This window comes from Stigmatopora argus, chromosome 8 (assembly GCF_051989625.1).
Source record: "Stigmatopora argus isolate UIUO_Sarg chromosome 8, RoL_Sarg_1.0, whole genome shotgun sequence".
NCBI lineage: Eukaryota > Metazoa > Chordata > Actinopteri > Syngnathiformes > Syngnathidae > Stigmatopora > Stigmatopora argus.
In genome coordinates, this window is record NC_135394.1 from 13,392,096 (window position 1) to 13,405,111 (window position 13,016).

The window sequence follows — 13,016 nt, forward strand, 5'->3', positions numbered from 1 at the left end:
ATGTCGTTTTTTTAGGAAAAAAAAGCCTTACTATACTATGTCGTTTTTTTAAGAAAAAAAGCCTTACTATACATGGTCTTTTTTAAACAAAAAAGCCTTACTATACATGGTCATTTTTTAAGAAAAAAGCCTTACTATACATGGTCTTTTTTGTAAATAAAAAGCCTTACTATACTATGTCGTTTTTAAAGACAAAAAAGCCTTACTATACTGTGTCGTTTTTAAAGAAAATAAGCCTTACTATACTATGTCGTCTTTAAAGAAAAAAGCCTATACTATGTTGTTTTTTAAGAAAAAAGCCTTACTATACTATGTCGTTTTTTACGAAAAAAAGCCTTACAATACTATGTCGTTTTTTTTAAGAAAAAAAGCCTTACAATACTATGTCATTTTTTAAGAAAAAAAGCCTTACTATACTACGTCGTCTTTTAAGAAAAACGCTTTACTGTACATGGTCGTTTTTTTTAAATAAAAAAGCCTTACTATACATGGTCATTTTTTAATAAAAACCCTTAATATACATGGTCATTTTTAAAGAAAAAAGCCTGACTATATATACATAGTCTTAGCTCAACAGGTAAAACGGTCACTTACCATGCAAGAGGTAGTCGGATCGAATCCCACATCCTCCAAGTAGTCACTTTTCAACTTAGAGGTGACCAAAACAATACAAGAATAACCTGCACAATAATTTTACAATTAGGCTCGTTTTGAAGAAAAGAATCCCTGTTATACATGGGCATTTAAAAATAGCAGTACTATACATGGTCATTTTTTGAAGTAAAAGCCTTACCATTCATCAGAGGTGGTCAACTCCAGTCTTTGACAGCCACCAACACACCTGATCACAATCAAGCTTGTGGACGGTTTGCCGATGACTTGGTCATTTGATTCAGGTATGCTAGAGGGAGAGATGCAAAACAGAACGGATTGCGGCGATTGAGGACCCGAATTGGACAACCCTGTTCTACGCCTCGTGGTATAGATATTCACTCACCTGACTTGGATGCGGGCAGGTGCGCTTTCCAATCCTGCTGCTGGCGCTGACTGTGAGTGTAGATGGTCGTCCGTCTCTCTGAAAGCCCTACGACTGACTGACTGACTGGCGACCAGTCTGCCTTTCGCCCGAAGTCAGCTGGGTTACGCTCCAGCAACCCCCGCAACCCTTTTGAGGATGGAAGATGACTTGACCGTTTGGAATCCCTTAACAAAGTGTAGGAAATTTAAAAACAGTCTAAATATGTGTTAATTTGTCATTTATTTTGAATCACACCCAAAGATTTCTGAGGTGAAAAAAAAAAAGTTCAATAAATTAACCGTCACAAAAGTGTGGCTTAGCCTTGGGAAAGAACACGTCATGCAATAACACACACACACAAAAAAAAAAAGTCCCCTGTGGGTCACAGTTTAAAGTAATAATAATTTCCTATTGTTCTTTTCACGAGAGTCACTGAAGCACTTTAAGGCGCGTGGCCATTTTCCGTGACACGTGAATTTACGGGTTAGCCACAATCAGTAAAAAGGTCACGAGTGATAACGAGCAAAGAGTCATTTATCAAGTTACTTCCACACCAGCCCGTGATTAGACAAGAAAATGGACTTGTGGCTGTTTACCTTTTCCAAGAGTTGACATTGGAAAGGTCAGGAAAAAAATAAAGACACATTAAGCCATACACACACACACACACACAATGATAATCACTTCTAAGGGTTCAAATTTTGACAACTAAAAAAAACGGAGTGGATATCATCATTTAACATGAAAGGTTACCCGCATACTACGTCACATTCATTTGATTGGCTCACTAAAACACTGATTGGGCAGGTATTATTATTATTATCTGAAACATGTGCCGCCTATGAAATTTACATAAGAGAATTAGAGCCACTGAAGGAAAAAAAAGTGGCCAAAACTGACTTTACTCTCAAAATTCTGATTTATTAAATTTTGATTCTTATAATTCTGACTTTAATCTCAGAAGTCCAATTTCTGACTTCCTAAATTTGGACTTTATTCTCTGAATTCTGACTTAAAATTAACAATATTGGCCATTTTTTTGGTCTTTCGTTGCCCTAATCCTCTTCCATGGGATGGAATTTTGCCTCTTCATTCATTCATTATCATTTTCCTAGTATTCGCACTATGACTGAACCACGTGATGAGCTGACAAATGAAAAACCATCAAGCTACGAAGCCATCGACGGTGATAGACGTCCAATCCATTCCAACTTTTGACTCCGAGGGAATCGGACGCACTTGTTAAAATTTAAAAAGTGAAAAAAAGGGCCTCTACTACAGTAAGACAAATTTTCATGGCCACTGTGCGTCGGTGGAGGCGGGGGTGTCAAAACACTTGAGACAGCATGCAGTGTTCAAGTTGGCGGCGAGGCCAGGAAATGACATCAAAGGCAAGGAGGATGATGGGAATGATTGGGGCAGCTTTCAAAAAGCACCCTGAGTGTTGGAAACGAGAAACTTAAGAAGAGTTTGTGGGTGGCTGTTCTAGTCCGCACGCACCGTTGCCTTTAGTGGGCCTTGATTTTGGGCTGGGTGACTCTTCGTGCCACGCTGTATAAAACGCCAAAATTCTAGGGCGGGGGGGAAAGCCAAAAAAATTGGATCACTTACTGTTTTTAGCGAGGAAAAGTGACGAAGGAGGGTTACCTGGACGGCCAAATACATGGCACCCAGGTAGGCGGCGATGCACACGGCGAGGAGGAGATCAAAGATGGCCGGCTTGACTCTGTTCAAAACAAAAGGGAGGTTATTTGACGGGTCGAGCTGTAAAAAGAACCAGAAGAAAGAACCAAGGTCCTTTGAACACAAAGCTACATAATCTCAGTGTTCCTATTTTTGTTGTTGTTGTTCATCTTGTGGTGAAAGGGAAAACATTGAAAATGCGGTACACGGTCGATTGGTCGCTGATCTTTTGGTCGCCTGGAAGGTTATTGATAATTACCATTTAAATTGTTGCTCAAATTCCCTAAATACAAACTGTGAATTACTATTTAGTCATACTTAATGCCCTAGTAATTATTAGGCTAAAGAAAAGCTCCAAATTTCCCGGACTTTTATTGTTTTTTGTTGGAGAACTTGTTAAGACCCTGACTGATGTACCTTCTTAAAGGGACAACGCATGTACATACACTCTTCTACACTCATACGTCGGCTCAGTGAAACTGCTCATGGCCATTGTTGGCTTTTATTGATGCGTAGACCGTGTTGTTTTACCTTGTTTTGTCGCCGGTCTTTTGGTCGCCCGTTGTCGCGGTCCAGGCGACCAATCGACCGCACACGGGAAATGCTGTTAAAAGCAACTGCTATTTTCCTTACATTTTTCTTAAATCCCCCCCAAAATGACGTCATAACGTAGATTATTTTTTTTCTTTTGGGATATACCAAAACTTACGTTTTGACTCAGTTATCAGTGACGGCTCAGATTTCCACTGATTTTTATTTAAATCATGGTTGTGAACTCTTCTAATGTTGGAAAATATTCACCTGTATGCATTCATGGTCTGCTTGAGCTGGTCGTAGAACACAAACTCGGGATCCCTGAAAAAGATATGCAAGGATGATAACCAGTTTTTATTTCTGCTTTTACGCTGCATTCACTGATAATTATAATGACTATATTCAAAACATAATAATGACCGTATTTTCTGGAGTATAAGTCGCTTGCTTTTATGTTCAAAATTTGGCAAAGCATGCAACTAATACTCAAGTAGGACATGCACCATATTTTCTCGCATATAAGCTGCATTTGTAGCTAAAAAGATGATGAATGAATCGTACGGCATGCGCACAAGACTTTACAGCGTTGCTATACTATTTCACCAGTAGATGTCGGCAACTTAACATTTACCATTTGTTGCTTATTTTCTGTTTTACTGTAAGAAAACAACCATTACTGGATGAATTAGCATTAAAAAAATCCTGTATGTATCCATATTTGTTTTTTGTGCCTATGTTATTTTTCAGAAAATCCGCATGTGAATGAATACATTGCTTTTCCAAGTCGAGTTCAGATGCGGCTTGTGTTTACCGCTTGTCTGCTTTGACGTAGTGCTTTTTGACATCCTTGAGGTAGCGTCCCAGGTGGTACTCCAGCGTGGATACGACGCTGCTGTCCTTGTCTACCAGCTGCGCAGCTCGTGGCTGCGTGGTGAGCCAGTCCACCATGGCGGACAGGTGCTCCTCCTGTACCTGCTGGACGCCAGACACGTCGTCAACCAGAACACAAACACGCTGGGCCAGACACCATTTTCGGACAAAAAGTGCAGTTACCGTATTTTCCAGACTAGAAGTCATACTTTTTTTTCATGGTTTGACCGAGCCTGTGAATAATACTCAAGTGCAACTTATGTTTGTTTTTTTCCCCTCTCTTACCATCTTTTTTAGCCTATAGTTATGTGAAACAGATGCCTATTTAGCCTGTTGTTCTACATGTTACGTATTTGTCCTTGGTTTCTGATCAAATTAAGAAAATTGCCCTCCCAAAAATGCTGCTTGTATACAGTGGAACCCCGTGGTACGATGAACATTTCGATAATAATAATAAAACATTTTTTCCAATCCAATATCCTGTTTTTGGTGTTTTTTCAGAGGGTTGGAACGAATTAATTTGTTTTCAATTCATTTCAATGGGAAACGTTCGCTCAAGTTACGAAAAACTCGACATACGATCTCAGTCTCGGAACGAATTACGATTGTATGTCTAGGTACCACTGTATATGTTTTTTTTTGCTCTTCATTATCTATTCTTTGGCTGGTGCGACTAATAGTCCGAAAAAAAAAAGATGTTACTGGGAGAGAAGCGGTCTACTCACCATTTGTTCAGTAAATATGTGCAAGTCGCTGGGGGCTCCCTGGGAGATCGATGGAAAAAAAAAAAGGTATGCAAGTTGACAGGTTGGCAAAAAAGAAGAAACTCTCAAACTAAAATTCAAAAGTCATTTTTGCTGAAGTAAAATAAAGGTTTAAAAACAGTTCTAAAAAGTGATTTTGATTTTAAAAAAACATTTCCAGAACCTCCTCACCTTTTCTGTAAGGTTATAGACAACTCGGGCCAGAGCCTCAGCTAAAACTTTTGTGTTCCTGCTCAGCTTCTCAATGTCTACGTGTGGCCTGCAAAACACAACAAAAGTAAGAGTGGAAAAATGGGAGATTAAAAACACATCAAGTACAAGGGGCCGAGTTAAGACATGCGACATTGCCTGGTGATACACATTAAGAGAAAATCCCCTATTTTATCCACAACCAATCCTAATAACTTACTACATTGAAATTAAACAATAAAAGCACGTCAGAACATGAACACAATTAAATCAACAAATGTTTTGTCATCAGGAAACGTGTCATTTTGACGATTTAAAAAAAAAACATGACTTAAACCCTATTACGACCAGACGCCCATTTTGGCTCACGTATGCCACAATACTGACTTTTGGTATAAAAGTATGGCCGACATGACCCAAAATATGTTGTAAAAACTGTAATTAGATGATTAAAAAAATAAAAATAACCAGTCATTCAATCATTATTGCATTTTCTAAAGAACTCTAGGAAGGACGAGGCAAGCTGTGAACTAAAACGATAGAATGTGTTCTCTTGCAGTAGTGAACCCACCCAGCAGGGGGCTCACCCACTCCGGAGCGAGCGGAGGAGGACACTGACCGCACGTCCATGATGCTGGCGCGCCGAGCCAGGCGGTGCGAGGGCAGATGCGACAGCGTGAACGCCGGCAGGCGGCGGATCCCGAAGCGCTCGTGCTCCCACGCCAGCATGTCGTCGGCCAGGTTGATTTTCTTGTGGACCATAGAGAACTTCAAGCCCGGGAATTGGCTCGCGGACACCTGGCGCCAGAAAATATTGACACGGGTGTGTGGACTGGTTCGCGACGAAAGACGAAAGGCGGCGGCGGTGTTGAAGTCTGACCTTCTCCAGCTCTCTGAGCAGAGCAAACTGTGGAGTGCCCTCTTTAGGAGGTTTGGACACGTGCAGGTGCAGAGCATCTCCGTTGCCCAACGTGTCCAGGCACAACACGAAAGCCACGTTGTCCTGAAGAAGACTCGAGTCTGCGGAGGCGGAGGCGACGGCGGGAAGGAGCGATTCTGGATTATCGACTCGTTTGCGGCGATGGACAAAGGGAAAAGATGGCAAAGAGTTGACGAGTACCCGTGTGATCCAGATTGTCTTCTAGCCAGCGTTTGGTGCCCTGGTAGTTGAACTTCCCTCCGCCAGATACGAAAAACAGCAGGTTGTATCTGAACACAAGATGGACACAAATAAATAAATAAAATAATCAATTATAAAGAATGTGGAAAAAAAATATTTTGTTCACATCCCCCAAAAAATGCATGCTAGGCTAGCTGGTTGAACGCTCTAAATTAGCCCTAGCTCTGATTGGTTGTAATTTGTCTCCTTGTGGCCTACGATTGGCTGGCCACCGGGTGCCCGTAGTTAGCTGGAATAGGCTCCAGCACCCCCTGCAGGCCTTTGTGAGGATAAGCAGTGCAGAAAACGAATGAATGAATCACAGAACCTTAATGATTTTTTTTTCTCAGTAGGGGATCATAAGCAATTATAGTATTCATTCATTAGTTCACTTTGCATTTTAAAGCACAACATTGGGTTTAGATTTTTTAAAGTGCTTTATCACCATCTTAATTGCGCTACTTCAGACTAAATGAGCACTTACCCTGCATGCGTCCTCTTGTAGGTATAGAGTTTGGAGAAGAGGCGGGCCAGCTCCAGTAACATAGACACGCCACTTCCATTTGAGTCGGCGCCGTACGACAACCACTGCACACGTGGAACAAATCAAATGCGTTACAGCGTCATCCTATTTTCCTATTTCACCTTTCCGAAAGGGGCAGTCGTCGTACCGGAGCGACTCCAAAGGAGTCGTAATGGGCCACCAGCACAATGGTAGGCAAGTCTTCTCCGCCGACGCCAGTCAGCCGTCCCTGAGAAATGATAATGAAGACGTTGATTCAATTTTTCATTTTATTTATTTATTTTTGTTCAGGTGAGTCACTCACCTCCAGACTGGTGATGGCCCAGTCGCTCATGGCTTTGCTCTGAGCACCACTGGTGACCATCTGGAAGCCGTTAGCTGTGGCTGTGTGCAGCAACACTGCAAAACAACAAGTTACAGGGCTTGTTTAATACCGTATTTTTCGGACTATAAGTGTCACGTTTGTTTTTTGTAGATTGGCTGGGCCAAAAAAAGATTGTTTTTTTTAACCCACTCGGACTCCTTATGTCGTGTTTTTAGGCTATAATTTTCCAGAAAACTGTTACTATGTTACAGTAAGGGATGCCTATTTTAAAATAGGTCTGTGCAAAATGCAATTCCTACTACAGTGCAATTCATTTTTTCCCTTTCATTGTGCATTCTTTGGTTAGTGCAAGTTATACTATGCAATTTAGATACCGTATTTTCTCACATATTAGCCGCAAAATTGCCTTAAAAATCGTTGAATTTTACAATTTCCCTCGTATAAGCCGCCCCCTGGTTTACAATTTCCACCTCCAAATTCATGGTTTTAATAGGGAGTACAAATGTGTTAATTTGAAGGGGAAAATCTTAAGAAAAATTATTGCACGTGCTATTTCTGAGATACTGTATGAATGGAAAGGATCAATGGGGGGGGGCTATTTCCAAAATGCATTGTTGGAGTTCCATTCTATGCGAGTTTACTACCTTCAGCTGCAGACAAGACCCCCTGGGAGGAAGAGGAAGTCAGGGTTTGGGTGTAAATAGAAAGCAGCTCTTCATCCTCCATGGCAAAGTAGACCGGAACGATAGTCTCTGTGGACAACATCTCGGGCTCCAGTTCCATGAATTGCTGGCCAAAAAAAAGAAAAATGTTGCTTTCAAGAGAAAAATAAAAACACTCTTAGGTGAGAGATAAATTAGTCATGACTAATGCAACATTCTTGACTGCGCTAACCTGCAATGACTGAAAAAAAATAAAGAAATATAACAGTGTGGTTAGGTGCTATTAAGAAAGCACTTGAATAGGATCTTCTGTGAAAAGCTCATTAGCTTCACAATGTTAAAAGCCAATTAGAATAATTTAAGACAACCTTTTTTCATCTTTTTCTGTGTTGTTTATGCATTTTGTATTAACCCAAACAACAAGGTAATTTTAAATTTTAACACAACGGCACAGTTCCCATATAAATTCATGCACCAAAGATAAATTGGAATTAAAATCGGGCCTTTTCAATTTCATGTTGATAGTTGTGGAATGATTTAGTGGCTTTGACAATGCCATACAGATTTGGACACTGCTACTACTAGTGAAATTAAATAAATAAATAAACAGGGAAGTGAAATCGTGGGATTACAGCACACGGCATATGTTGCAATCAGCCACAGTTTTGGTCAAAAGTCGCACCCGTCCTGGTTTAATCAGGCAATGGCACGACATGCATAAATAGATACCTGCACTATGTCCTGGGGCATAGTTGACATATTTTGGGGCAGGGTGATGACTACAGCCCCCGCCGATTGACGCAAGGCCTTCTGATACTTGTCATAGGTGAAGTCTGCCAGTCGCATGATGATACATCGGCGACTTAGCACCTCTGCCTCCACGGTACGTGCTTCTGTGTTCAAGATGGCGTTTCTGGTACCTGAGGAAGACCACACACAACTTTAGGACCCTTTCCAGTCCACGACTCCCCGCTGTCGATGTGCCCTTGGGCAAGGCAATGAACCGTGATTTGCACACAGACTGGAATCAAACCTGGTGCATCACATCGGCATAAAAACAATAATTATATATATATTTTAAATTGTCGACAGCAATTAAGTCTAGAAAATCACAAGCAATTTAACTCGATTCATCATCACACTGGTTGAGCAACTGTTTTTATTCAAATGTATTTTAAAAATAATTTTTCCTTAACCTTATTTCGAGTTACACAACTGATTTGCAACAGGAAAAAACTTTTACTACACAGTTTTTGAATTATGTTGGGTTAGCCTTCGTTCAAATTGGGGCCTGGAGAAATAAATTATTTTCTTCAATAAATTTTCTTGTATCTGGTCCGGTAATTAAAGATGACTCGGACTCACATGCAAAATTATATGAATTATTAATTACAAATGCAAGTTGCTGTTCCTTTTAAACCAGGTGTAGCAACTAGCCTCATTGGCAAGGCACGAAAATTAGCCACGAGCTAATTCAAGCTAACCCACTACACACCGTCATTTTCACGCGAAACTAATAAAAAATAGAAACGTCGTTGAAAGGCCGAATTTAGCACAAGTTACGCGTTTTATTCCGCGTTTTTATAATACGACATTATGATTGTAGGTGACGCTAGCGGGACTTACCGTATGGTTGTCCCTGCAGGTCATACTGCTGCATGCGATATACCGTGAACTCGTGTGCGGCTTCGGCCGGGAGAGGTGACACCAAAATGAGCACCGCGGGGATAAATACGATAAAAGTGAGGGGGAAGGAAGATTTAAACATGTTGTCGAACACTTCGCTCGCCTCCTCGAACATTTTGGCCACTGCAATCGGGTCACAGAAGAGAATTAAATTTCGGCGTCCCCGTCCCTGGTGTGCCTGCTCGGTGTCTGACAGCTCGCTAAATCAGACCATTGTAATCAGGCGACTATCTTAAAATATATTTTAGGGCACAAATAAATCATTTCCAGTAATTAGTGATATATAAATGGTAGAATACTTCATCCATAAACATTATTTTTCATGTAGGGATTTATTACAGATCTAAATGTCAAAAACAACTGCCGCTATCTGTCAGGCATTATCTAGGACAGCCTCAACCATCCTGGCTGTCAATTCCAAAAGTGTCCGTTTGAGGACGCTAATGTACCGTAACAGCAACAATGAAGACAAAATTCAGTCAAATCTTGAATATACTAGTTTTTCCTCGTTCCGTGAGGTCTATTTACTAGAATAATCAGATCATTTAGTTTTTTAATGTGCTTTTCATGTTATTTATGTGACCACTTATTTATGTTGACTACTAAGCTTTAAATCTCATTATACTTGAATAATGACTATAAAATCATTCAATTCAATTTTACCTAGTTGAAAGAACAATAATCCATTTTAAATTAATTCCATCACCCACAAAAACATCAAATACCACCTCAATATTGAACCAAAAAATAGCTGATACAATAAAATCTCACTGCATTTACCAAGTGTGACTAGGGTTAGTGTTATTCTTTGTATTTTTTTGTGTAATCACCGTATCACGAAAACGTCAACGTCTGTACAATATTTTGATGTAGCTTGCCGATTTCTGCTTGACGGCACATCAAACTTTAGCTACAATTTATCTGCAGTCCAACACAACCAATTAATATTTATCGATGCAAAATAAAACAAATTCACCGCTTGCCTACTGGCCTTTAAACGCTAACTTGACCCAGGCAAAAGAAAGGAAAATTCAAAAGGCCGATCCTTTTTGCCTGCCGCATGAAACCCAGGCAATCTGGCCTTTGCTTGATCACAGTTCACGGGAACACCAAAGTGAATTTGTTCGTGACCCGACGAGACCTTTCCATGTTTTACGGCGTAGTAAGAAAGCCATAAAAGTCAAAAGCCCGAGTCCGCTTGGGAAGAGCTGAGAATCCCATTTTCTCCTTCTCCGTGGCTCGGCCTGTCCTCAGGCTGCTCGGCTAAGTGGGAGATTAATGCTGATATGATGTCCTTCCATCCCACTTAATGGAGCTCGCCGTCATGGTTTCCTGTTGTATGAGTAATTCGTGTAGCTTGATGAGAGGGGAGGCGGCACACAACTAAACCAAAACCAATTGCACGTCCAAATGGTCACTTGCCACAATGACAAATTTTGATAACGGACATAAAAATACAAAAAATACCTTGAGATACAAGCTTAATGCGTTCCGGCACCGAGCTCGTATGTCAATTTACTCATATCTCTAATCATTTTTCCCAAATAAAATAAATAAATACAAACGAATCCGTTCCCACCTTCCGAAAAAAACATAAAAACAGGATATTACAATGAAAAAATATGTTTTTTGTTCTAATTCACCACTTAGCCTCACAAAATAACAAATACCTATCTAGTGTTTATCATCTGCAATAAAACGTGACATCATTATGTACAGTAGTGTATGGATTTTTTTACCTTCGAGACAGCTAGCGGCTAACGGCTAACGGCTAACAGCTAACGGCGGTGTGTGCGGAGAGAGAAAGGGCAGGAGAGAGACTTGAAATCAGCATGCTCGTATCATAACAAACTTAAAATTTAACTTAAAGGAACTTAGATTACTATGCACACACTTAAAAATAAATTTTAATCTCAAATTGGCGAGCTAGTTCAGTCACGCATACAACATTCTCATGTTTTTCTATTATTTCATGATTTGGTACAGGGACTTGACATCAACACGCTTGTAACATAACATAAACTTAAAATCTAACTTAAATGAACTTAGATTACTATATACACACTTAAAAATAAGTTTTATTCTTACGTTCGCGAGCTAGTTCAGTCACGCGTACAACACTCATGTTTTTCTATTATTTTATGTTTCAGGAGAGAGACTTGAGGACTTGACTTGACTTGGGACGGCCTCGTATGCTCGTATTTCAAATTTATCTCGTATTTCAGGGCAAAAATGTGCTCAGAATTTTCCTCGTATCTCAAATTGCTTGTATGTTGGGACACTTGTATCTCAAGGTATTAGTGTACTGTAAGGTGACACGCAAAATCAATGAAAATGACTTCTTGTATGAATAAAGCTGTCCTTTTTCTACCTGCCTGTCTTTTTTGCAACCCATTTATCATCATAAATTGGAAAAAAACAAATTTTCCCGAACTGATGTGATTTCCGGTCAAGCGCTAATCAGGACGGATGTCGTTTTTCCCGCTGACGTGGACGTGCGTCCGGGGGCCCTGCAGGTGGGGCCTCTTTACGTAAAGCCGATTGATTTTGTGATTCCTTCCGACATTGCCGGGGGAAATAAGACGGAGAAGAAGCGAATATCGCGTAAGATGGAATGAAAAGCGATCTGGCTGCAGATAATGGACAGACCGGCCTCTCGGAGCCACTTCTTCCATTAGATTTTGTTAATATGCTCCAAGGGAGTCAGTCGGTCGGTGCGCTTCGTCTGCTTTCGTGTTTACGTCCCGAGACGCCGGCTCCTGGCGGCCATCGCTCCTCCACGTCTCCGGCTTTCTCTCTCTTCCCCTATTGTGTCGTCTTAGCCGCCATTCCGTTTCAAAATAGCCTGGCTTTATTCCATTGCGCAAGTTAGAGTACATACTGTATAGTTCCAGTTATCAATGGCAAGCGCGTTTGTGCAAGGGCGACTGGGAACTTGAGAAACATTGTACATTGAGGAGGTGGAACAAAGAGAAAAATCATGAATGGGGACATTTAAGTGTGGTCAGAGTACATGTGGAGCAACGATGTGATAGGAAGGAAAAAGCCTGGCGGGGGGGAGGAAGCTTCTTGATGTTGACTCACGGTAAACAATAGAAGAAGTTGACCATATGAACTTTTGGCAAAACGGGCATGATCACATCATTTTCAGATGGTTGCAATAGGGTAAAAAAAGATTGAGTTTTCACGCGTCCAATCCATTTTAACTTGGCGGTCTGGCAGCGATTATTAGGTCGAAGTATAAAAAAAAAATCTCCCTCTCTCAAAATATAGATAAATAAAGCTGGTTCTAGAGGTGACTGTGTAGTTCCCTTATAAAAATAAAAAAATAAAAAAAATAAAAATATATATATACATATATCTATTATTTTTAAATATATATGTATATATATATTTTATTTTTAAATATATATGTATATATATATTTTATTTTTAAATATATATGTATATTTACATATATACATATATATGTATATATATATGTATATATATATGTATATATATATATATATATATATGTATATATATATATATATATATATATATATATATATATATTCAAAAGCTGGTTCTAGAGGTGACTGTGTAGTTCCCTTATAAAAA

The 13,016-nt window shown here is 40.0% G+C and overlaps 1 protein-coding gene across 5 annotated transcripts; it reads right to left on the reverse strand.

The window, feature by feature from the left end:
• Positions 1 to 1,239: 1,239 nt before the first annotated feature.
• Positions 1,240 to 9,824, reverse strand: ncln (nicalin). 5 transcript variants are annotated; one of them, XM_077606753.1, is made up of 16 exons: positions 9,354 to 9,824; positions 8,457 to 8,647; positions 7,710 to 7,854; positions 7,045 to 7,139; positions 6,889 to 6,969; positions 6,702 to 6,805; positions 6,179 to 6,267; positions 5,939 to 6,078; positions 5,630 to 5,856; positions 5,041 to 5,128; positions 4,831 to 4,869; positions 4,047 to 4,210; positions 3,503 to 3,556; positions 2,666 to 2,744; positions 2,519 to 2,589; positions 1,240 to 2,455 (listed from the first exon to the last, which is right to left on the reverse strand). In XM_077606753.1, exons 1-15 carry the CDS (start codon positions 9,526 to 9,528, stop codon positions 2,527 to 2,529), a joined length of 1,734 nt encoding a protein of 577 aa, XP_077462879.1. In that variant the 5' UTR covers positions 9,529 to 9,824; the 3' UTR covers positions 1,240 to 2,455; positions 2,519 to 2,526. The 5 variants fall into 5 exon arrangements, with proteins under 5 accessions (XP_077462879.1, XP_077462883.1, XP_077462882.1 ...); XM_077606757.1 differs by having other exon boundaries at positions 1,240 to 2,589; positions 4,047 to 4,207; positions 5,678 to 5,856; XM_077606756.1 differs by having other exon boundaries at positions 1,240 to 2,589; positions 5,678 to 5,856.
• Between the last annotated feature and the right edge of the window lie 3,192 nt (positions 9,825 to 13,016).

Bases quoted from the DNA above. Each gene is read 5' to 3' on its own strand.
- ncln (XM_077606753.1), bottom strand. From the start codon at position 9,528: ATGTTCGAGGAGGCGAGCGAAGTGTTCGACAACATGTTTAAATCTTCC. The intron at 6,079-6,178 runs GTACTCGTCAAC...CCGCCTCCGCAG, and splicing joins AGACAATCTGGATCACACGG to ACTCGAGTCTTCTTCAGGAC. The intron at 2,745-3,502 runs GTGAATATTTTC...TGTTTTGAACAG, and splicing joins CAGACCATGAATGCATACAG to AGTCAAGCCGGCCATCTTTG.